The sequence below is a fragment of the Heterodontus francisci genome, chromosome 15 (assembly GCF_036365525.1).
Source record: "Heterodontus francisci isolate sHetFra1 chromosome 15, sHetFra1.hap1, whole genome shotgun sequence".
Classification (NCBI taxonomy): Eukaryota; Metazoa; Chordata; class Chondrichthyes; order Heterodontiformes; family Heterodontidae; genus Heterodontus; species Heterodontus francisci.
In genome coordinates this window covers 15,473,284-15,499,623 of record NC_090385.1, presented here as the reverse complement: position 1 = coordinate 15,499,623, position 26,340 = coordinate 15,473,284, and the positions used below count along the sequence as shown (strand labels likewise).

Genomic DNA, 26,340 nt, shown 5'->3' with positions numbered 1-26,340 from the left:
CGCAAAGGAAGATGGTTGTGGTTGTTGGAGGTCAATCATCTCAGTCCCAGGACATCACTGCAGGATTTCCTCAGGGTAGTGTCCTAGGCCCAATCATCTTCAGCTGTTTCATTAATGACCTTCCTTCAATCATAAGGTCAGAAATGAGGATATCCGCTGATGATTGTACAATGTTCAGTACCATTCGTGTCTCCTCAGATAACGAAGCAGCCCGTGTCCAGCAAGAACTGGACAACATTCAGTCTTGGGCTAATAAGTGGCAAGTAACAATCGCACCACACAAGTTTCCATCCATGACCATCTCAATCAAGAGGGCATCTAACCATGTCCCCTTGATGTTCAATGGTATTACCATCGCAGAATCCCCCACTATCAACATCCTGGGGGTCACTATTGACCAGAAACTGAACTGGAGTAGCCATATAAATACAGTGGCTAGAACAGCAGGTCAGAGGCTAGGAATTTTGCAGCGAGTAACTCACCTCCTGTCTCCCCAGTGCCTGCTATCATCTACAAGGCACAAGTCAGGAGTGTGATGGAATACTCTCCACTTGCTTGGATGGGTGCAGCTCCAACACTACTCAAAAAGCTCAACACCATTCAGGATAAAGCGGCCTGCTTGATTAGCACCCCATCCACCACCTTCAGCATTCACTCCCTCCACCACCGATGCACAGTGGCAGCAGTGTGTATCATCTACAAGATTCACTGCAGCAACTCACCAGGTCTCCTTTGACGGCACTTTCCAAACCCGCGACCTCTATCACCTAGAAGGACAAGGGCAGCAGATGCATGGGAACACACCACCTGCAAGCTCCCCTCCAAGTCACATGCCATTCTGACTTGGAACTATATCGCCGTTCCTTCATTGTCGCTGGGTCAAAATCCTGGAACTCCCTTCCTAACAGCACTGTGGGTGTACCTACCCGACACAGACTGCAGCAGTTCCAAGAAGGCAGCTCACCACCACCTTCTCAAGGGCAATTAGGGATGGGCAATAAATGCTGGCCTGGCCAGCGATGTCCACTTCCCATGAATGAATACAAAAAATAGGCTATAAACAATAACAACTTAAATTTATTTCGTGCCTTTAAAGTAATAAAACATCACAAGGTGCTTCACAGGGCCATTATAAAACAAAATATGACACCGAACCACATAGGAGATATTTGTTCAAATGACCAAACGCTTGGCTAAAGTGATAGGTTTTAAGAAGTGTCTTAAAGGAAGAAAGCAAGGTGGAGAGGTTTAGGGGGACATTCCAAAGCTTGGGGCTTAAGCAACTGAAGGCGGAGCCACCAATGGTGCAGCGATTAAAATCAGGGATGCGCCAGAGGCCAGAATTAGAGGAGCGCAGGTATCTTGGAGGATTATGGGGCTGGAGGAGATTACAGAGATAGGGCAGGGTGAGACCATGGAGGGATTTGAAAACAAGGATGAGAATTTTAAAATCAAGATGTTGTGTGACCGGGAGCCAATGTAGGTCAGCGAGTACAGGGAGTGATAGGTGAACGGGACTTATTGCGAGTTAAGACACGGGCAGTGGAGTTTTGGATGAGCTCAGGTTAACGGAGAGTAGAATGTGGAGACCAGCCAGGAGCGCATTGGCATATTCACGTCTCGGGTTGATGAAGGCACAAATGAGCGTTGCAGCAGATGAGCTGAGACAGGGACGAAGACGAGCAATGTTACGGAGGTGGAAATAGGCGGTCACAGTGATGGAACAAGTATGAGGTCAGAAGCTTATCTCAAGGTCAAATGTGACACCAAGGTTACGAACAGACTGGTTTAATCTCAGACTGTTGCCAGGGAGTGGGACGGATTCGGTAACGAGGGAATGGAATTTGAAATGGGGACTGCAAACAATGGCTTCAGTCTTCCCAATATTTAATGGGAGGAAATTTCTGCTCGTCCAGTACTGGATGTTGGGTAAGCTTTGAGATAAAGTGCTTTGGGATGTCCTGAAGTCGTGAATGGAGCTATGTAAATGTCTGTCAGTCTTTCTGAAAGTAAGTAATTCCCCCTGCCTTACAGATTTTGTGACCCTTAACTTTTTAATGCCTGCATATTAGCTTTTAAAGGACAAGCTGTAAAGATTGCCTGCACTTTCCTATCTCACCTTTCACAGCTCCCAGTCTTAAGCTCAAACAACAAATGTCTGTCACTTTTACATACTTCCTGTAAAAACTAGAATTAATGGATTATTTATATTGCAATATATCTTCCTGCAGCATTTCTACAATGTGTACAGCAACTTTAGAACTTCTACTTTAGTGCCAGGCTTTGGGAGACTGAGACCTCATCTATCTTGTTGCATTAGCTGTCCATATGAGCAATACCTCCACTAAGGTTGCCAACCCTCCAGGATTGTCCTGGAGTACCCAGGAATTGAAGATTCATCTCCAGGAGAAAAGCCTTTGGGGCACTAAACAATGTTTTTTTGACGATCCCAAAAACAACAATGCAGTAGTGACCAGATAATGTTTTGTTTTAAGTGATGTTGATTGAGGGATAGATATTGGCCAAGAAATCAGGGACATCTCCTGCTCTTCATCAAAATAGCACACTGGGACCTTTGACATCCATCTGAGAAAGAAGATGGTGCCACAGTTTAATGCCTCAACTGAAAGACAGCACCTCCGACAGTGAACTACTCCGTCAGCAATGGATTATGTGTGCAAGTCTCTAGAATGAATCTTTAACCAATGACCTTTTGAATCAAAAGCATGATTGCTATCACTGAGCCAGGCTGATAAGGAAAATCTGGATTTCCATTGAGGTTGCTCTGATGTAGACTTATAGGGATATGAATTTAACTAGTGACAGCAAAACCACTTTTCTGGCCTGTCTGGGGTGAGGTGTGACAGCAATCAGCAATTTCAAAAACCTGGGTTTGAAATTTGATGGGGCCATGCCCATTTTACACGTGTAAGACAAATCTCTCATTGCCCAACATGGCGTGTGCCGTAAGCGTGCACATTCTCTGCCAGAAGTGAGCCACCCACCCACCATATTATTGAAGGCTCCAGTACAGGTGAATAGGGCCTTTGCCTGACACAGGCATCAAGCCCTTTGCAAATGGGAATGGGTGCCCAATGCCAGCTTTAGGACTGCCTCACGAAGTTTGGCTGCCTAAGCCAGGGCAGGGCAACAGTGTCCCTGTTTACACTGGGCACTGGAGCCAATGTCACAAAACTGGCCGCAATTCAGCACAAATTGGTAATCTGACCCAGAAATGGAAAATCCAACACTGTCGCAGTAGGAGATGTTCCACTAAGGTTTGTGTTGAGACGTGGTGCTGAGGTAGGGTCACCAACTTCAGCTGGAGGTTTCAACATTATGACCTTTGACCACCAATTGCCCCGTCCAGTCAAACAGCTTTTCATTCCCTATCTCCTATACTTACATAACCAATAAACAAAAGAATCAAAGAAAATGAACCAAAAAAAAGCAACTATTTTTTTTCCTGGGCTGCTGGCAGCAATATTCGGGAGATTAATCTTAAATTCCAGGAGGGTTGGCAACTCTAGGTTGAAGAAATGTCGAGGGACCCTGTCTGTTCGGCCTCGAGAAGGTGCCACAAAATAGAAAAGCATCCATTCACCAGCACCAGCATTGTTAACCATGATGTGTGTAGATTGGTCAAAAATATAAAATTAAATAGATATTAAGTATTGCGGAAAAGAAGCATGCAAAGAAATAAAGAAGCAAAACTAATCTGGTTGGTAAATCCTGTCATTGAGAGAGCTATGGGGTTTTCCCCACTCTCAATGCCACCCTATGGCAGTGGCCGTATTGCAGTTGTAATTTTTATCTGATCAGACAAGTTGTTTAAAAGAGATTACGTCAGCGAGTTCCTTTCTCCTCCTTCTGCTTTGTAGAAGGAGACAAGATAATACCTTTTCGTCGTTCAACGTGCTGTGTGGCTGCAGCTCGATACCATCTGCGCTTGCACATTCTGTCTTTCCATTACTTAGCTTGGCTGGTTGCCTTTGAGAGAAAAAAAAAAGAGGTGAAGTAGCCTTAAAATAAGCTGAAAGAAAGTTGCAGTCTTCTCACGGCTAGACACTGATAGAGAGACAGCAGTAACAACAGTCAATCTGCACTCTCGTTTGTGATGTGTTCACTGTACAAGGTCAAGGTGCAATGGAGCAGATCATAGAATAAGCAGATCTGTTTGAACTTTACCAGGAGGGGAACTAGCCGAGGTGATTGTTGGCTTCTTGTTGTGACAGCTGTCAGCACACAAAGGTTCCTGTTGACTTACAGAGACCATGGTATCTTTTAAGGGAAGACTGGATAAATAATTGAGACAGAGTAAGAAACAGAACAATGGGGACAGCATGAGGCAACGAGGCTGACACAAACATTGATCATAGAATCTTACAGCACAGAAGGAGGTCATTTGGCCCATCATGCCTGTGCTGGCTCTTTGAAAGAACTGTCCAATTAGTCCCACTCCCCTGTTCTTTGCCTGGAGCTCTGCAAATATTTCCATTTTTAGGATCTATCGAACCTCCTTTAAACTTATGTTGGAATCTGCTTCCGCCACCCTTTCATTCCCAGCATGTCCAACCAGATTTGCCAATCTCTCCCCAAAGTGTTCCCAGAAAACTAATTTCAAACTTTTCCAGACAGAAAGTGCCTCTCAGCTTCCAAAACGCACATGCCAAATAACATCTGCATCAAATAATTTCCTATCAATATCTTAAGATAATTATTAAAACTATACTGAAGGAGATGCTGAACTGAACAAAATGTTGCCCCTTTCACGACATCCCCCACAACTCGTGTCCCTATTTACTTTGTCTGCATTGCAGTTCTCAAAGAGTTAATCGGTGCAGTGATTTCTCAGGCAGTGCAATTACGTGCTTGACTGTGGAGAAAGTTCAAATTTAAAGGCTTTTTTTTTGAGTTTAATAAAATTGGCCCTTAAAGCCAACATACAATCTCCGCAGGGATTCATGAAATCTCCTAGCAGAGGGGACTTGTTAAGCACTTACATGGAAATACAAGTTAAAAAAAAAACGACAGTTAAAAAAAATGTTTGTAGATCCACATCATTAAGCTTACTTAGTGGGGGGAAAAATATAATCTGATGTAAAATTGAATCTAATGGGAACTGTAATTTTTTTCTCACTAAAGGTCACTGTAGCTCATGCTAATGGTCATAAACTGCAGGATCCGACAAATCATACTGCAGTAAAACTCAGATAACATTTATTTTTTTTTCACTAAGCACTACAACTTAATCATCCAGGGTCTGCCAAAGCCTAAATCGACAACCCATACTTACTTTCTGGACTGCTAATGTGCCAGTGGGTATCATCACTGGGAGTTATCATAATGAAGATATGTAGTTTGCTATCTAGGCTCAGTATTGCTCTCTATCCTCTCATGTGACTGTTGGCAAGCTGTATACTTAATTCAGACTTGGAGTGGGGGTGGGAAGAATCTTGGGTCTAAGTTGTACCTCTTCAATTCTGATTGACAAAATTTTAACAAATGAGTTTCATCAATCCCTTTTAAATTAACAACGTGTGAGAGTTAGGCAATCTTCAGGTGAGGCTGCAATGGGACGACAATTTGCCTTGGAATCTCCTGGTCCAGGAGGGGCCGGGGCACTAAACAATAAGCTCAAGGTGGATCACAGACCCAGACAGTGCAGAAAGAGGACATGCGGCTCATCATGCCTGTGCCGGCTCCTTTAAAAGAGCAACCCGATTAGCCCCATTCCCCCTGCTCTTTCTCCAAATCCCTGCAATTTTTTTCATGGCAGGTGACATTCTTCGATTTCAAAACGGAGCCTGAACATGAAGTACTGTGATTCACGTGATACAAGTGAATGAACTGACACACTTACACTCGCAGTTTAGACCTTCAGTTGAACTTCTCACTCAAAGGCTGTCAGCTCTAGTAGTGCGGCACTCATTCAGTTTGAACTGCACAGACAGCCCAGTTTATGTGCTGAAGGCCTGGAGTTTGGCCTAAACCCACAACCCTTGAACCCAGAGACAAGAGGCAAGCTGCTACATATCAATGTGACATGGTGGTTACTTACCTTGATCTGGCTTGTAAAGGTGCTGCTCTGTTATAGCTCAGATCATCGTCTTCATCAGTGCTACCTATTTCATCACTCGATGAGGAGTATTCCGTTGCCTTCACAAAAGTGCTGTTGCCAATCTTTCCTCTGGCTGGTGTAATCCCCTCCTATTAATTCATAAATACGTGACATCAGCTCACAATTGAGCAGAGTTCATTCACTCTGTGCAGCCCCCACACTCCACATCAATTTCACCTGACAGTCCTGCCGCTTGTGTGCTTGGAAACCCAGATGTCCTCAAAACCACCTGCTCTCCCATTTATCCATCTGCCTCCTTATTAGCAGGTCACAGTCGGTAGCGTGCCCCGCATCCCTGGGGTCTACCAGCTGTTCTTTCACCACATTCCTGGGCTATGACATTACCAGATTTTCTATGCTTCCCTCTCCTCTCTGCTATTCTGCCATAACCATTTACACAAGTTTGGGGCCTGTCTTTTGTTTCTTTACTTCTCCCTATTACCATCTCCTTTTGCCTTCACCATCATCCCTTTTGTCATTTAATTTCTCCCGCCCTCCACCCCATCACAGACCTCCCCTCCCCCCAGCTTTCCCTGGTTTGTATTTGTCTAAAAGCTGTTCATCGCCAACATCTTCCAGTTCAGACGGAAGGTCATCGACCTGAAATGTTAAGTATTTCTCTCGCCAGAATGTTTGCAGCGTTTTCTGTTTTTAATTCCTCATTGACAGTTCCTGACATTCTAGTCAGGCAACAAAACAAGTACAGCACAAGTTCCTTTTCACCATGTACTGAAATGCTGTGTGGCACAAACTGTGGTATTAATGAGCTGTGCCACCTCCAGTGAAAGGATGACGATTTATCCATTACACCGAGTAAACACAGCGAGCATCTATTACTGCCAGGGAAAGGCAGGAAATCTGCTTCTAGATGAGGAGAGATAATTAAACAACATGTCAACTCATACTGATCTCACATCCTTTCTCATGAATGGTTCAGTCTATGGAAACAGGGTGCTTAATTTTCTCACTGTTTGTGTCTCTCCCTCTGTCATTGTACATGTTTTCAGGTGGAGGAGGGAAGAAAGACTAAGGTCAATAAAAAGAAACCTGCTGAAAGTGCCTTAATTGGGAGAAAGCATCTCCTCAAGGGGCTGGCATTACACCTTGTTTTGGTTCGACTTGATTCTCTTAGACATCCGAACATTGCGGAGAATTCCAATTGGTCTGCAGATATATATATATATATATATATAAACAGGAAGAAATACTATTAAAGCAGTGAAAGTGGACAGAGAAGATGAATTGCACCATAAAAGTGATAACCTTTGGGAGAAATTAGGAAATCCAGTTGGTTCAAGACATTTTCAGAGCTTTCAAATGCTCTTTCTTTAGACATGGCAACAATAAACTTAACTGAGCTTTTAATTCTTACATTTAATGTCAACAATTATAAAAAAAAATTGCACTACTTTTGTATATTCCTATGAAATGATTGTGAGATGTAACTGCACTATAAATTACTGCTGGTCATAATGGTGGAGAAATGTTTGATGCCATTCTGTCTATTGTTTTAATGGAAACTTTAATGCACGTCAAATAAATGGGTTAATGCCTCTGTGAAAATAACAGAGGAAATCGCACAATTGTAATTTGTCTGCTAGTAGCATGAAAAGTAACTTACACCTAAGTGAATTTTCAAAATCTATCTTAATATGTTCTCAACAAGTGGGCTAGCTGGCCAATCACTGAGTAGGGCTTTGCCACATGAACTGATCGCACATGTGACGTTATTGTTAGAACTCAACAGTACCTCCTGAGTGTGACACCATTATCAAGAGAGCTGTGTAACAGCTGCCCACACTGTGATGTACACAGATGCACGTAGCAGAAGAAATAAAACAAGTCAGTTGCAAGCACAAACTCAGCATAAAGGGTACATTGTAGCAGCCATTACAAAAACCTGGCTACAAGCTGGTGGACATTGAGAGATAAATATTCCAGTGGTCGGATCTTTAGAAAGGACAGGGAAACTGGGAAGCAACAGGAAGTAGAAATACCAATAAATTACAGCAATAGAAAGAAGAGATTTCAGTAAGGGTAATCAGGCAATGGAAATGAGATGGAAAGAGTTCAGAAACTACGAAGGGCACAAGACTCTGTTAGGAGTAGTCTACAGACCTCTTGAGGGTATTGATGTGCCGTTGGGGGGAGGGGCGGGGGGGGGCAGTTGGGCAGGTGCATAAATACAAAGATCTGGGAAGCATGCAGCAAAATCCAAGTGTCTACAATGGAAGTTTTCAATTGCCATATGGACTGGAAGCAGAACAGCTCAAGTTGTCAAGACAATTAATTTCTAGAAAGTATTCGGGACAGTTTTCGAGAACAATATGTTTTAGAACTGACAAGGTGCAAGGCGATACTACAGTACTGATGAATAACAATTCATAATTAGTTAACAATCTGATAGTAAGGGAACATCTTGCAAATAGTGATCATAATATGACTGAATTTGACATTAGATTTGAGAGGGAGAAGAGTCACAAATCAAGGTTTTAAATTTAAGCAAGGCAAAATTTGAAGGGATGAGAAATTAATTAACGACAGTAAACTGGGTTGAACTATTAATAAGTAAACCTCCAAACAGACAGTGGGAAGAATTCAAAAAAGTACTTGGTCTGATACAAAACGAGTATATACCCTTAAAAGGCAAAGGCTCCACTTTTATGTGGTTAAGCAACCGTGGGCTATAAATGAAGTAACAGACAGTATCAAACTAAAATAAAAAGCTTACACAAATGCCAGGAAAAGTGGAAATGTAGATGAGCAAGCATAGAGGTGATGGATGAACAGGACTTGGCACTAGTTACGATATGAACCGCAGGGTTTTGCAGAGCTCAGTTGTACGGAATGTGCAAGGTGGAAGGCCAGCCAAACAAGTATTGAAATAGTTGAGTCTAGAGGCAGCAAAGCAATGGATGAGGTTGAAAGGGACACAAAAAAGTAATGAGAGATGCAATAAAGTAATATAAAAAAAAACTTGCAAAGAATATTAATACAAACAGCAAAAGTTCGTAGTTTTTGGCACCAAACCTTAGGAAAAATATACTGGCCTTAGAGGGGTTACTGCACAGTTTCAATCACATTGATGCCATTGATTCTCTAACCAGTGGAAAAGCCCCTGGAAAGGACGGCATTACCTCTGAAATAATCAAGAGTGCCAAGCCTGCTATACTTTCAGCACTCTATGAACTGCTTTGCCTGTGCTGGGATGAGGGAGCAGTACCACAGGACATGTACGATACCAATATCACCACCCTCTGTAAGAACAAGGGTGACCGCGGTGACCGCAACAACTACCGCGGAATCTCCCTGCTCAGCATAGTGGGGAAAGTCTTCGCTCGAGTCGTTTTAAACAGACTCCAGAAGCTGACTGAGTGTATCTACCCTGAAGCACAGTGCGGCTTTCGAGCAGAGAGATCCACCATTGACATGCTGTTTTCCCTTCACCAGCTACAGGAGAAATGCCGCGAACAACAGATGCCCCTCTACGTTGCTTTCTTGGATCTCACCAAAGCCTTTGACCTCGTCAGCAGACGTGGTCTCTTCAGACTACTATCAAAGATCAGATGTCCACCAAAGCTACTAAGTATCATCACCTCATTCCATGACAATATGAAAGGCACAATTCAGCATAGCAGCGCGTCATCAGACCCCTTTCCTATCCTGAGTGGCATGAAACAGACCCCTTTCCTATCCTGTGTTCTCGTGCCTACACTGTTTGGGATCTTCTTCTCACTGCTGCTCTCACATGCGTTCAAGTCTTCAGAAGAAGGAATTTTCCTCCACACAAGATCAGATGGCAGGTTGTTCAACCTTGCCCATCTTAGAGCAAAGAGAAAAGTATGGAAAGTCCTCATCAGGGAACTCCTCTTTGCTGACGATGCTGCATTAACATCTCACACTGAAGAGTGTCTGCAGAGACTCATTGGCAGGATTGCGGCTGCCTGCAACAAATTTGGCCTAACCATCAACCTCTAGAAAACGAACATCATGGGACAGGACATCATAAATGCTCCATCCATCAATATCGGTGACCATGCTCTGGAAGTGGTTCAAGAGTTCACCTACCTAGACTCAACTATCACCAGCAACCTGTCTCTCAAGGCAGAAATCAACAAGCACATGGGAAAGGTGGCTGCTGCTATGTCCAAACTGGCCAAGAGGGTGTGGGAAAATGGCGCACTGACACGGAACACAAAAGTCCAAGTGTATCAAGCCTGTGTCCTCAGTACCTTGCTCTACGCCAGCAAGGCCTGGACAATGTATGTTAGCCAAGAACGACGTCTCAACTCATTCCATCTTCGCTGCCTCCGGAGAATCCTTGGCATCAGATGGCAGGACTGTATCTCCAACACAGAAGTCCTCGAGGCGGCCAACATCCCCAGCATATACACCCTACTGAGCCAACGGCGCTTGAGATGGCTTGGCCATGGAAGATGACAGGATCCCCAAGGACACATTGTACAGCGAGCTTGTCACTGGTAGCAGACCCACTGGCCGTCCATGCCTCCGCTTTAAAGACGTCTGCAAACGCGACATGAGGTACTGTGACATTGACCACAAGTCGTGGGAGTCAGTTGCCAGCGATCACCAGAGCTGGCGGACAGCCATAAAGGTGGGGCTAAACAGTGGCGAGTCGAAGAGACTTAGCAGTTGGCAGGAAAAAAGACAGAAGTGCAAGGAGAGAGCCAACTGTGTAACAGCCCCAACAACCAATTTTATCTGCAGCACCTGTGGAAGAGTCTGTCACTCTAGAATTGGCCTTTATAGCCACTCCAGGTGCTGCTTCACAAACCACTGACCACCTCTAGGCACTTACCCATTGTCTCTTGAGACAAGGAGGCCAAAGAAAGAAAAATATACCTGACTTAAAGAGCTAACATTATAAGGACAGATTGGATACCCTTAGTTTGTAGTCCCTTGAGCAGAAGGTTGAGGGGTGATGTGACTGAAGCCTTTAAGATGATAAACTTCAATAGAGTAGTTGCAGAGTAAATATTTCTTCTGCTAAGACAATCTAGAACAAGGGGGCATAATCTCAAAATTAGAGCTAGGCCAGTTATGAGTGAAATTACCAAAGACTAAAGAGTCCTTTTCAGATAAAGGATGGTGAAAATCTGGAACACTTTCTCCTAAATAGCTGTTGAGGCTAGGTTAATTGAAATTTTCAAGACCGGAATTGATAGATTTTTTTTTTTGGTAAGGACATCAGGGATATGGAGCAAAGGCAGGTAAATGGGGCTAGTGTACAGATCAACCATGAATAGTTCAGCAAGCACGAGGGGATGAATGGCCTACAACTGTTCCTCTGCCAACATAACAATGGAAGATGGCAAAGATACACACACACTCACAGAATAAACTTTGAAGAGAAGATACAAGATTGACTTTTAGAAGAATAAATGCTTCTGCAATTTGAACAAAGTACTAGAGCTGACAAGATCAGAAGGAAGACAGAGTTAAGCGCCTCCACAAGGTGACTCACAGCATGGCTTCTGGATATTGGGAAGCTCCTTTTCTCTTCACATCTCCTGCTGAGTTGCTTGTCACTTTGGGCAGAGGAACTGGAAAAAGGTGCTGCAAGTCAAAAAGAAGAGGAATCAATGACAGAAATCCATGTGGAGTTTAAGCAAGTCGATGATGGTGAAGCTGCCAAGCTGGCTCATTACAATACAGTCAATAGCAGAAATGGAAGTCTACTGACTTGAACATGTACAGTTTGGTCAGGTTTATTGATATTTCAGACTGATCTGGTTTCAAAATATTTAGGGTCAACAAACACAAAATATGCAAGAATGCTTCAATCAACTAAACTTTAATGGCATCACTCCCATAAGTTCACGAAACTCCAGGACCGTATATTAAAATAAATGACATGGTAGCGTAATTAATTTCAGTCTCTGACATGGAGCTATCGGTGAAAATGTCAGTCATCCTGCTGTGCAGATTGCTGGGGATGAGAGAAATTAAATGCAATGGCAACAAATTAAAAGGTTTTACAGTGAAGTAACCACATTAAATAAAGTGTGCAACCATGGAAACAAGGCTAACAAGGGAGTCTCATCAACAGAATTCCTTTTAAAACCAGTTACAAAGAAGTATGATTAACATTTGATTCTTCCCAACCACCCCCTCTCATCCATTTTTGTTTCGTCTTTGGAATATCTTGTTCCGACAGTGATTATTATAACATAATTGGGAGATCTGCCTTCAAAAGTGTTAGGCTTGTCAGTGCGAGTTAACTGAATTAACTATTAACTGAGCATTTATTTTGCTGAGGCACATCGGAGTAATAACTGGGGCTCTAAAATTGTAGCTTGATATACTGAGGTGCAAATACTTAATAAATGTTTATATGAAATTCCTCTTCTTATCCATGTGCTAGTGAGCAGAGCAATAGGAGGCTAATGCAGATGAATGCGTGGCTGGAGGCATGGTGCAGGAGGGAGGGCTTTAGATTCTTGGGACATAGGAACCAGAGGGTGGTGGGTGCCTGGAACGCGTTGCCAGCAGAGGTGGTAGATGCGGGCACGATGGCGTCTTTTAAGATGTATCTAGACAGATACATGAATGGGCAGGAAGAAAAGAGATACAGACCCTTAGAAAATAGGCGACATGTTTAGATAGAGGATCTGGATCGGCGCAGGCTTGGAGGGCCGAAGGGCCTGTTCCTGTGCTGTAATTTTCTTTGTTCTTTGTTGAACCAGTTCTGGGGGAGGTGGGACCTACACAGGCCGGATGGGTTGCATCTCAACAGAGCCGGAACCAATGTCTGTGTGGGGTGGTTTGCTAGTGCTGTTGTAGGGTATTTAAACAAACTTGACAGGGGAATGGGAACCAGAGTGTAGCAACAGAAAGGAGAAACAATGTGCACAAAGAATACGGAAAGACAAATAGCACTGGAGTAAGAAATAGGTGGGGTTAGAGTAAGAGGAAATTAAAGCCTGGCTCAGGTATAAAATTAAAACCCGACCCGGGCCTGGCCTGACAACAGTCAACCCGAACCTGACCAGTGCCCGAGTCCTTTAATTTTTTTTAAATGCCCGACCCAACCCGAAAATAACAAACATATTAACGAAACAGAAAAAAATCGTAGATTTAAACGAAAACAATACGAAACAAAACATTCTAGTTCAGCCCGACCTGACCTGAATGCTGGACGCAGGATACAGACTCGACCCGACCCAAACCCGACACATGTAGTTGGGTTCGGTCGGGTTCGGGTTGGGTAGCCAGGCTTTAGAGGAAATGCTATAAGGCCTAAATTAGGTTCATTGTGCGTGGATGTGAATGCACAGAGTGTGGTAAATAAGGTTGGTGAGCAGCAGGCGCAAATAGCCACATGGGAATATGATGTCGTGGTGATAATGGAGACCTGGTCAAAAAAAGGGCAGGACTAGGTTCTAAATATTCCTGGAAACAATGTGCTCAGGAAAGATAAGGAAGAAAAGAAAGGAGAAGGGGTGGCAATATTGATTAAGGAGAATATTACAGTGCTGGAGAGAGAGAGGATGTCCTAGAGGAATCAAGGATAGAATCTATTTGGTTGGAGTTAAGAAAAAAATAGAGGCACCACTGCACTACTGGGTGTATTCTATTAGTTACCAATTAGTGGGAAAGATTTGGAGGAGCAAAACTGCAAGGAAATTACACAGAGGTGCAAAAACTATGAAGTAATTATAATGGGGAACTTTAATTATCCAAATATAAACTGGAATAGTAATAGTGTAAAGGGCAGAGAGGGGCAAGAGTTTGTGAAGTGTATTCAGAAGAAGTTTCCAGATCACTATGTTTCTGGCCTAACACGGAGGAAATTTGGTTCTTGGGAATGAGATGGGCAAAGTGGATCAAGTGTCAGTAGAGGAACATTTAGGGAACAGTGATCATAGTATCATAAGGTTTAAGTTGGCTATGGAAAAGGACAAGGAGAAATCTAGAGGAAAAATACTTAATTGAAGGAGGGCCAATTTCAGTGGGGTAAGAATAGATCTGGCCCAGGTAAACTGGAATCAAAGATTGGCAGACAAAACTGTAATGGAACAATTGGCTGCCTTTAATGAGGAGATGGTTTGGGTCCAGTTGAGATACGTTCCACGAGGGAAAAGGTAGGACAAACAAAGCCAGAGCTCTCTGGATGACAAAAGAGATAGAGAGTAAGATGAAGCAGAAAAGGGGCGCGTATGGCAGATGTCAGGTTGATAATACATGTAAAAACGAGGCTTAATATAGGAAGCTCAGAGGGCAAATGCAAAAGCAAATAAGGGAAGGAAAGAGAAAGCATGAGAAGGGACTAGTGGAGGCACAGGGCATGGCTGAGATACTAAATGAGTACTTTGCATTCATCTTTACCAAAAGAGAAGACGTTGCCCAAGTAATAGTGAAGGAGGAGGTAATTGAGACACTGGATGGCCACGTGTCCGTCCATTTCACCAGCCTGTCTACATCCTCTTTAATTCTATCACTATTCTCTTCACAGTTCACAATACTTCCAAGTTTTGTGTCATCTGCAGATTTTGAAATTGTCCCCTGTACACACAAGTCTGAGCAATTAATATATATCAAGAAAAGCAGTCGTCCTCACACCAACTCCTAGGGAACCCCAGCTGCCACTGTCCCTTTTATTCCATGAGCTTCATCTTTGCTGCAAGCCTGTTATGTGGCACTTTATCAAATGCCTTTTGGAAGTCCATGCACATCACATCAACCGTATTACCCTCATCAACCCTCTCTGTTACCTCATCAAAAAATTCAATGAATTTAGTTATACACCATTTGCCTTTAACACTGGTGGACATGTGACAGATGAAATTTAATGCAGAGAAGTGTGAAGTGATACATTTTGGTGAGAAGAATGAGGAGAGGAAAAATAAAATAAAGGGTGTAATTCTAAAGGGAGGGGGTGCAGGAGCAGAGAGACCTGCGGGTATAATGTGCTCAAATCACTGAAGGTGGCAGTGCAGGTGAGAATGTGGTTAAAAAGGCATAAGGCATCCTGGGTTTTATAAAATAGTGGTATAGATTACAAAAGCAAGGAAGTTACGATAAACCTTTATCAAACATTGGTTCAGCCTCAACTGAAGTAGTGTGTCCAATTCTGGGCACCACACTCTAAGGAGGATGCGAAGGTTTTAGAGAGGGTGCGGAAAAGATTTACAAGAATGGTTCGAGGGATGAGTGACTTTAGTTAAGTGGATAGATTGGAGAAGCTAGGGCTGTTCTCCTTAGAGAAGGTGGAGAGGAGATCTCATAGAACACATTCTTGGCCATAAACCTGAGGTAATTCAAAACTCTGTTGCTTCTGTCCTAAACTGCACTAAGTCCCATTCACCCATTACCCTTGTGCTCGCTGACCAACATTGGTGCCCAGTTAAACAATGCCTTAATTTTAAAATTTGCATCCTTGTTTTCAAATCCCTCCATGGCCTCGCCCCTCCCCATCTCTGCAATCTCCTCCAGCCCCACAACCCTCTGAGATATCTGCGCTCCTCTAATTCTGGCATCTTGAGCATCCTCAATTTTAATCACTGCACCACAGGCAGCCATGCCTTCAGCTGCCAACCCCCTAAACTCTGGAATTTCCTCCCTAAACCTTTCCTCTTCTTCCTCCTTTAAGATGCTCCTTAAAACCTTTGTCGTTGACCAAGCTTTTGGTCATCTTCCCTAATATTGCCTTACATGGCTCAGTGTCAAATTTTATTTGATAACGTTCCTGTGACGCACCTTGGGACATTTTGCTATGCTAAAGGTGCTATATAAACACAAATTGTTGTTGTTATTGTTGCTGTTGGATGGAGTTCAGCTGAACACTTAAGAACTCGCTTGCTAGTATCCCACATTTTACAAGTCATGTGAACCTGCTGTAACAAAGAATAGTCTCCACAAGTTGGTGTTAACATGGTTGTAAGTGTTGGATGGTGTTTTCGAAGCACTAAGACCATCTTCACTAATGGAGCATTGAGAAGTGAACAGAGTGCATACGCTCAAAGCCAGGCACCACTCCATGCCTGCTATAGTCTGTGTCGCCATGTTCGAGCTGTGCCACAACGAGAACACATTTCACTGGCTTGTTTGACTGCAAGACATTCTTCTCTTCACAAAAGGCAAGAGTCACTTCAACACGAGTGCGTGTTTGACTACCTCATTCCACAATTAGTTAGTCTGCTGATCTCTCACATTGGGAAAAAGGCCCCTCTATCTCCTGGCTGAAAAGTGAACTCTACAACCCTGCCCACCAGCCGAACTTAATAAAACCCACCGAGACCCAAAAAGAATACCAAACACAGAATGATCCATGGAGTAATTTAAATACAAATATAATAGTGAAGTGGGAAAAGTTATTTGAATCACCTGAACTGATCAAGCGCGCTTTGATGCGTTATAAGCAATCCACTTGTAATTACCTTCAGTGGAAATGGCAAATAATGGCCAACATCATTGCCTGATATGGATGACTGCCTGTGAAAAACATGGATGGTGTCCACGGTGAAGACTCTACCAGGGTGAAATTCGGTTTGTGCCCAAAGTGGGCGCAAAGTTGGCGGAGGGAGTGATCCGTGAGGCCCCAGTCAAATTCAGCATCGGGACTCATTTAAATTGATCTGAAGGTGCCAAACATGCATGCCACTGCAGCTTGACATCCATTGGGGGGGGGGGGAGGGGGCAAATCAGCTGACTCTTGGGTAGAGCCTTCCGGCAGGTCAGGTGTGAAGGAGAGGGGAAAGAATTCCAAAGGTGTCCTGAACTTGTCAGCAGCAAGCCTGAGTTTGTTCTGTGAGTCCTGGAGGACATTGCTCGTGCTCCTAGATGCACAAAAATAAATGCCTCGAATTTCTTGGAACTGTGGTCCCTTTAAGGACCACTTGTTCAGTTGGTCAAGATTTGGTACATCTAGACAGACCATGCATGGCACAACTTTGCCCACTTGTTTTGCATTCAAAGTGTGATAACCAACATAGGATCTAAATCCGCATATTTAAAAGATCCAATGCCTGCTTCAGACAGACACCCTTTACAATTAAAAGTTACTTGAGCCAATATGCTGTCTGTCACACTTGCTCCAGTCCAGGTCAGGCACGACAGATCGCAATGCAAAACTGGGAGGCCCAACTCCATTTTATGGGTGACTGTAAACTGAATTTCTCCCCTGATAACTCCTCCAAGTCAGTTTCTCTTGAAGATACCTTCAGATTTCATTGTGTAAACAAATACACCAATTAAAGAATGGAAATCATCATGAACAGAGAGAAAGATAGGTGAATTTTAACCATAGCATAGATGCATTTAAGGCGAAAATAGATATGTACATGATGGAGAATGGTCTGGAAGGAATGTGCTGATAGGGTGAGATGGAGTAAGGTGGACACAGGCTGGTATGGAGCATAAACACCAGCACAGACCAGTTTTGATTGGCATCCCATTCACAAACATTCATTCCCCCCACCACCAATGCACAGTGGCAGCAGTGTGAACTGTCTACAAAATGCACTGCAGCAACTCACCAAGGCTCCTTCCACAGCACTTTCCAAACCCACGACCTCGACCACCAAAAGAATGAGGGCAGCAGATGCATGGGAACACCACCACCTGCAAGTTCCCCTCCAAGCTACACACCATCTTGACTTGGAACTAGATCACCGTCCCTTCACAGTTGCTGGGTCAGAATCCTAAGCTCCCTTCCTAACAGCACTGTGGGTGTACCCACCTCACATGGACTGCAGCGGTTCAAGAAGGTAGCTCACCACCACCTTCTCAAGGGCAATTAGGGATGGGCACTAAATGCTGGCCTAGCCAGCAATGCTCACATCCCAGGAATGAATAATAATAATAAAAAGTTGGGCCAAATGGCCCATTTCTGCCCTGTGAATTCTATCTCATTCGATAAAATGATCCAATTAATCGTAATTGGCTGATTTTAAAGGAATAGTGATAATCAAACTCTCTCATTAGATGTGGTAGGTATTTATAAATTGGGTCACTAAATCTTCTAGAAAGAAAGCGGTAAGAAGAGTGACATATGAGATACAAAAAAACTGAAGGAATTATGAACGAGGGGGAAACTCGTAATGCACAATCGTAAAAAGGAACAGTTGGAAACATCCCAGATGACACTGTGATAATCTCATTTCACTCAATTCTGTTTTGCTCGTTATGTTTAATAATGGTAAATACTTTGATGATTCGACAGGGATAGAACCAGCCCACATTCCTGGGAAGGCTGGATGTGGTCCCCAAGGCTGTAATTAGCAAGCTCACATTCCAGGTTACCAAAATGGGACACAGTCCTTTCGCAACCAGGGTTAAACCTAGTTCAGCTTGTGCTCTGTTTCTCTGATAGAATAATATGCCAGTGAATATTAAAAATCTTGTTACAAAGGCTTTCTGGTGCAGTTCTCTGTCTGTGTATCACAATTCTGGAGGGATTCACAGAGGAGATAACCACAACCATGATGCTAAATGTCAGTTTGAAAGAGGAATTGTGTGGGACACTGGGGACAGTAGGCATGCTTTCTTAATATAAAATTACTTTGTTGGAGCTTCGGGCTTCTGAAAAAAAACCTGCATGCCACAACTGGTGCATTGGGACCAAACCATTTTGCAAACTGCACACATTCGTAACTTGCGTGACAATATTAGGAGGTCCCAACAGACCTATTGCTTGCTCCTGTCCACAAACGGCTAGGAAAATTAGCGGAAAGTAATAGATCGCAGCTTTATGCTTGGCTTTGAACAACTGGTGCAGAAGTATGCAGAGAAGGTCACAAATGAACAGTCGTGTTCCTGAATCTGATTCAGGACTAGCATGGGTCAGCTGAATGAAGTGCAACATTTGGAAGCATCATTGGATCTCTGACAGAAGTGAACAGAACAGAGACATTTACTGGCACACAGTGGGCTGAATATAGTGAGCCCGTGATGGGTCCCAGTGGTGGAGCCAGAAGTTGTTCACACTAGTCACATGGGCGGGCGGCCCACTGTGATCACGTAATCAAGGCGTGGGACCTGGCCAATCACATGGCGGGGGGTGGGATGTGAGACGCCGAATATGGCATCGGCTGACTGCGGAGCAGATGCTGGTGCCATATTTAAAGCTCTGCCAGCTCTGCTTGCATTGCTGCTTTGGACTCATTTGCTGCTTGCTGTTCAATACTGAGACCGATGTTGTTGTGACTCGGGAACCTCTGCCCCCCAGAGGTTCTAAGGAAAACAACCCTAGCCCATCCAATCTTTCCTCATAACTGCAACTTTCAAGCACTGGCAACATTCTTGTAAATCTCCTCTATACTCTCTCCACACCAATTATGTCCTTTCTGTAATGTGGTGACCAGAACTGTACACAATACTCCAGCTGTGGCCTAACTCGTGTTTTATACAGTTCCAGCATTACATCCCTGCTTTTGTATTCTATACCTCAGCCAATAAAGGGAAGCATTCCATATGCCTTCTTCACCACTCTATCTACCTGTCCTGCCAACTTCAGGGACCTGTGAACATGCACTCCAAGGTCTCTCACTTCTTCTACCCCTCTCAATATCCTCCCGTTTATTGTGTATTCCCTTGCTTTGTTTGCTGTCCCCAAATGCATTACCTCACACATCTCCGGATTGAATTCCATTTGCCACTTTTCCGCTTACTCAACTAAATTATTGATATCATTCTGGAGTCTACAGCTATCCCCTTCACTATCTACTACAAGGCCAATTTTTGTGTCATCTGCAAATTTCCCAATCACGCCTCCCCCCATTTAAGTCCAAATCATTAATTAGCGATGCCTCCCTGCATATTTTCCTCCAGGCTGCAAGGGAAAGGTTGCAAGTCCTATTCTCCAGCGATGGCAAGAAGAGGTCCTCCCACCTAACCAAGCAAGCCTGGATGGATACAGCTCGGAGGTTAGCAGCCGTGGGGTCACCCACAGGACATGGGTACAGTGCCGCTAGAGGGTCAACGATCTCCTTCATTCTGCCAAGGTGAATGCTCCATAACTTTATCTTTTTTAGTGACTACAAGTGGCTACGAAGGAGGAAGCGAGATACAAGGAGGGAGGCACTACATCTGTGCAGGCAAAGGGGGTTAGGCATCACCTCATCCTGATGATGCATGGTTGCATGTTGGCCACGGACCACCTTTGTTCATATCTCACCCCCATTAGCTCCTGAGAACGGATGGGTGCATGAGCTATATAGGATACCCCAGTGGGGGACGAGAGGCTGACACGAGCAGAATTGTAATGTGATATCTATGCCAGGTATGACTCTCTCCCTCTTTCCACTTGCAGCACAAGAGGGCCCATAACAAGAGGGAGACATCCTGGACTGGCAGAGGCATCCGCGATCTTTCGCCTCTCTACACAGCAGTGGAAGAGGCATTAGAATTGGTGGGGACACAGGGCGGCTGCACCATATCAGACGGAGAGACTGGAGTGACTAGAACTGTATGCAATACTCCAACTGTGGCTGAACCAGCGTTTTATACAGTTCCAGCATTACGTCCCTGCTTTTGAATTCCATACCTCGGCCAATAAAGGAAAGCATTCCATATGCCTTCTTCACCACTCGATCGACCTGTCCTGTCACCTTCTGGGACCTGTGGACATGCACTCCAAGGTCTTTCACTTCTTCGACCCCTCTCAATATCCTCCCATTTATTGTGTATTCCCTCGCTTTATTTGCCCTCCCCAAATACGAACATATGAACATACGAATTAGGAGCAGGAGTAGGCCACTCAGCCCTCGAGCCTGCTCCACCATTCAATAAGTTCATGATTTCTCCACGTTATCACTTACCCCCGATAACCTTTTACCCCCTTGCTCATCAAGAATCTATCTACCTCTGCCTTAAAAATATTCAAAGACTCTGCTTCCACTGCCTTTTGAGGAAGAGAGTTCCAAAGACTCACGGCTCTCTGACAGAAAAATTTCTCTTCATCTCTCTCTTAAATGGGTGACCCCTTATTTTTAAACAGTGACTCCTGGTTCTAGATTCTCCCACAAGGGGAAACATCCTTTCCACATCCACCCTGTCAAGACCCCTCAGGATCTTAGATGTTTCAATCAAGTCGCCTCTTACTCTTCTAAATTCCAGCAGATACAAGCCTAGTCCGTCCAATCCTTCCTCATAAGATAGCATGCCCATTGCAGGTATCAATCTAGTAAACCTTCTCTGCACTGCCTCCAACGCATTTACATCCTTCTTTAAATCAGGAGACCAATACTGCATCAGTACTCCAGATGTGGTCTCACCAATGTCTTGTATAACTGAAGCATAACCTCCCTACTTTTGTATTCTATTCCCCTCACGATAAACAATAACATTACCTCACACTTTTCTGGATTGAATTCCAATTTTTCCACCCACTCAACCAAACCATTGATATCTTTCTGGAGTCTATGGCTATCCTCTTCACTATCAACTACATGGCCAATTTTTGTGTCATCAGCAAATTTCCCTATGATGCCTCCCACATTTAAGTCCAAATCATTAATATATACCACAGATAACCAGGGGGCTCTAGATTTGGCAGTACCACCCTTTATCTTTGTGGGGACATGCCTACACTGTGCCTATAGTATCTCACTTTTGAATGCCTCCCACTGGTTTGCCATTGATTTTCCTTCTAATACCTGTATCCAGTCCACTTTTGCCAGGTCACCTCTCAGTTTTGTAAAATTTGCCTTCCCCCAATTTAGAACCTTTACTAAAATAAAAACAAGAAATGCTGGAACCACTCAGCAGGTCTGGCAGCATCTGTGGAAAGAGAAGCAGAGTTAACGTTTCGGGTCAGTGACCCTTCTTCGGAACTTATTTTAGAACTTTTACTCCTGTTTTATCTTGTCCTTTTCCATGATTATGCTAAAACTAACTGTATTATGGTCACTGTCTCCAAAATGGTCACCCAATGTTACTACATCCACTTGCCCAGCTTCATTACTGAAGACTAAATCTAGAATTGCGCCCCCTCTCGTTGGGCTTGTTATGTGCTGGCAAAAAAAGGTTCCCTTGAGCACAGTTCAAGAATTTTGTCCCCTCTGTGCCCTTCTCACGGTTTGTATCCCAGTTGATATTGGGGTAGTTGAAATCCTCAACTATTATTGCACTATAGTTTTTGGACTCAGAAATTTGTCGACATATTTATTCTTCTACCTCCCTCTCACTATTTGGGGGTCTATAGTACGCTCCTCGTCGTGTGGCTGCCCCCTTTTTTATTTCTGAGCTCCACCCATATGGCCTCATTTGATGATTCATTTAGCTTATCATCCCTCCTCCAAGCTGTTACTGCTTCCTTAACTAATAATGCTACACCCCCTCCTTTTATATCTCTCTCTCCATCCTACCTGAAAACTCTGTATCCAGGAATTTGAGCTACCATTCTTGCCCCTCTTTAAGCCAAGTTTCCCTTATAGCAATGATATTGTGTTGCCATGTGTCTATCTGTGCCCTCAGCTCATCGGTTTTATTTACTATACTCGTTGCATTTAAATAGATATCCTTTAACACTGCCAAATTCCTGTGCTGCACACTTTTTAACCTTTGCTTCTTCTGCCTTTCAGAGTCTCTTGCTAATTTTCTGCCTCTTGTTCCCTGCCCTGAAATTGTCCTATCTAAGACTGAGCTCAGGTTTCCATCCCCTTGCCAAGCTAGTTTAAACCATCCCCAGCAGCACTAACAAACCTTCCTGCAAGGATATTTGTGCCAGTCCTGTTCAGGTGTAGACTGTCCGGCTTGTACAGGTCCCACCTTCCCCAGAACCAGTCCCAATGCCCCAGAAATCTGAAGCCCTCCCTCCTCACCATCTCTCCAGCCACGCATTCATCTGGTGTATTTTCCTATTTCTATACTCACTAGCACGTGGCCTTGGGAGGAATCCAGAGATTACTACCTTTGAGGTGCTGCTTGCTAATCTCGATCCTAACTCCCTAAACTCAGCCTACAGGACCTCTTCTCTCTTTTTTCTTCTATGGTTGGTACCAATGTGGACCACGACCTCCAGAATGCCCTGTAGCCTCTCGGTGATATGTCTTGCCTCCTTGGTCTGTTGTTCAATCTGCCTGTTCTCCAGTGCAAGGGCTTCAACACCCAGTGCTGCTTGCTCATCTACCTCCTCCGCATCCTCCTGGTCGGTGGAGGAGTGTCATTCAATCATGTCATGCAAGGCCTCGCCCCTCTGCAGTGCTAGATTGCGCAGAGAACAGCAGACCGCCACGATACATGAAAAATCACTGGGGAATACTGCAGGGCTCCAGCGGATCTATCTAGGCATCCGAATCTCATCTTCAGCAGCCCAATGACCTGCTCGATTGTCGCTCGGGTGGAGCAGTGCAAATGCTGTACCTCTCCTCCGCTGCATTGTGAAGGCTCCTCACAGGCGCGAGTAGCCATGTCTTCATTGGGTAGCCCTTGTCCCCAAGAATCCATCTCTGAAGGCAAGCGGGGGGCCTGAAATGCTGCGGCACCTGGGACTGTCGAAGTATGTAGGTCTCGTGGCTGCTTCCCAGGAACAGGGCACACACCTGCAGAAAATGCTTTTGGTGGTTACAGACCAGTTGAATGTCGATTGATTGAAAGCCCTTCCTGTTGATGAAGGCGGCTGGCTGTTCTGTTGGAGTCTTGATGGCCACATGCGTGCAATCTGTCACACCTTGCACCTGGGGGAATCCAGTGATGGCCCTGATCCCGATGACCTTCTTGGCCTGACTGTCAGGGTCGTTCCCATACCGCACATAGCCACTGGCCTTCTTGAACAGGACATTGGTTAGCACTGGTGCGCTGTGGCCTGGGAGACCCCACAAGGGTCCTGGGTGGATCCTTGGAATGATCCAGATGCGTAAAAGTTTAGTGCCACTGTGACCTTCAGGGCCATGGGCGTAGGGTGACCCCCGAATCCCATAGATCGCAGATCCTACTGTAGGAAGGCGCATAAGTCAGTGACAGCCTCCCTGGAAAGCCGTAGCCTTTGCAGACAATGCCGTTCAGACATTTAGAGGAAGTTGATTTGAGCCTTTCTTGGCATGGCTGGCTGCTGCTGCTCCCGTCATGGAGCTTCATGGGCAGGCACAGCCGCCACCTGGCCCTCCCTCCATCGGAGGCACTGCATTGCACCAGAGGGGTTCAAAAAGACAGCGTGTATGAGACCTATGCCAGGTAATCAGTGGGCCTCCAGAGCACTGTCGATGCAGAGACGACCCTGCCTTGGTAGCTGTGCCTTTGCTACTTCTCCCAGCTCTGATGGCCCTCAGTGCCCACCCTTGCTGATAGCTGACCCTTGCATCCAACAGTATGGGCAGCCAAACTACTCACAACAATTTGGTCACCCAATGCAGCCACTCAAATCCTAGCACCCCCACCCCCACCACCTTGCAGGCCAGCCGAGACCCTGCATGAGACTCTGACACCCCTTGCAGTGTGCACTGTATGCCCTCTCCACCAATGCAGTGCTGGTCATGGCTGCTTTCGCATCACAGCACTGAGGCCTCGCCTTGGTGCTGCCAGCCTTTAACGCTGGTAATCCGAAGCCACATGAGGGCCATCCATCATCCACTTAAACCTAAGCCCCACAATGAATCGTGATGAATTAACTGCTAATGTATTAAATTCCTTTCCCATCACCTGTGATTAAGTTGGGGATTGGGAAAGGCCGAAGACAGCCTTCCCACCCAGAGGCCAATTGAGGCCCTTAAGTGGCCAATTATTAGCCACTTAAGGACCTCTTTCTGCCACCGGTGGGTGGGGGGGAGGGAACTGGGGAGCCTCCACCATGTGGGGAGGTTGCCCACTAAAACAAGGTGGCCTCTCTGGGGGCTTGGAGGGCCTCTTCTTTGGGCAATCTGTGGCCCACAGAGGGCCCCTCACAGCAAAGGCTGCCGCTGTGCTGAGACACCCTCCCCATCCTGCCCTCCCATTGGCACTGTCCATACTACTGAGCTGCCGGCCCTCTGATTGGCTCACAGCTCTGGGAGGCGGGATCCCCATCCTTAAAAGGATGTAGACCATGTGCTGGGCAGTTCATTGCCCAAGCACCATTAAATTCAGCTGGGGGCGGTCTCCAAAAGGCTGAGGGGAGGGGAGGGGGAGGGGAGGGGAGGGGAGGGGGGGGGGGGGGGTCCCGTCCCCTCACCTTTTCAGCCTGGTGTTGGGACCCCACCAGCTCCATAAAATTCAGCCTGGACATTAGTTTCTTGGTGGTCCAAACTGACTCCACCCAATCAACTGCATCCCAGCACTTTAACTTTACCCAAAGTTTCACCCTTTCCCTAGCCTTAAACTTGCAACTTCCTCCAGATAATTTTTTAAAATCCTATTTCCACTCATGTCCTTGCCAAGCTTATCTTGTCCATGATAATCATCTACCGCTCCTTCAACCCTGTTTCCAGTGAACTACTGACTACACAAATTCCCTTCCTGACCCCAATGTTAAAGGATGTTGTTAACGGTTGCCTCTCCTCAGATACGGCCCCCTTCAAATCTACTGTCATCAATCCTCTTGTCAAAAAACCCACCCTTGACTGCTCTGTCCTTGCAAACTACTGCCCTATTTCCAACCTCCCATTGCTCTCCAACGTCCGTGAACATGATGTTGCTTCTCAAATCCATGCTCATCTTTCCTGCAACTCCTTGGCTGAGCCTCTTCAGTCAGGTTCCTGTCTCTGCCACAGCACTAACATGACCTTAATCAAAGTCACAAACATCAGCTTCTGCGACTGTGGTAAGTTATTGCCCCTTATTCTTCTTGATCCATCTACAGCCTTTGGCATGGTTGATCACGCTATCTTTCTCCAGCGCCTCCCCTCCATTACCCAGCTGAGTGGGATTGCTGTCACCTGGTTCCACCCTGACCTATCCAGTTGTACCCAGAGAATCATCTGCAATGGCCTCTCTTCTCACCCTCACATTGTTACCCCTTGAGTCCCCCCAAGGATTTATTCTTGGCCTCCTCCTATTTATAATCTTTATGTCGCCCCATATACACCATTGCAAAGTCTTGGGGCATAAGTGAACATTGCTGTGGAGTAGCACGATGAGGATCTTGCTCCCAATTTCCTGCAGTGCTGTTTTTAATCTCAGCTGAGTGATCAGAGTGGAAGGGATGGGGATGGCCCAGCAGACACAAGGAGAATGAGGAAAACTGAAGGATATCAAGCCATGTCACTCTCAGGTAGATTTTTGTGAAGAAAATAACAGTGATAATTATACTCTGAATTTAAGTAGCTCAGAGCTCTGAAAGAGCA

General features: G+C 45.0%; 1 protein-coding gene across 7 annotated transcripts in view; it reads right to left on the bottom strand.

Moving 5' to 3' along the window:
- The window catches only part of si:zfos-2326c3.2 (mitogen-activated protein kinase kinase kinase kinase 4), a 337,746-nt gene that overhangs the window by 94,824 nt on the left and 216,582 nt on the right, over nucleotides 1–26,340 (bottom strand). For all 7 annotated transcript variants that reach the window (XM_068047141.1, XM_068047135.1, XM_068047137.1 and 4 more), the window contains 3 exons: nucleotides 11,607–11,698; nucleotides 6,062–6,210; nucleotides 3,900–3,990 (listed from right to left, as the gene is read on the bottom strand). In XM_068047141.1, the coding sequence (XP_067903242.1) occupies nucleotides 3,900–3,990; nucleotides 6,062–6,210; nucleotides 11,607–11,698 (332 nt within the window). The remainder of the gene's footprint in view (nucleotides 1–3,899; nucleotides 3,991–6,061; nucleotides 6,211–11,606; nucleotides 11,699–26,340) is intronic.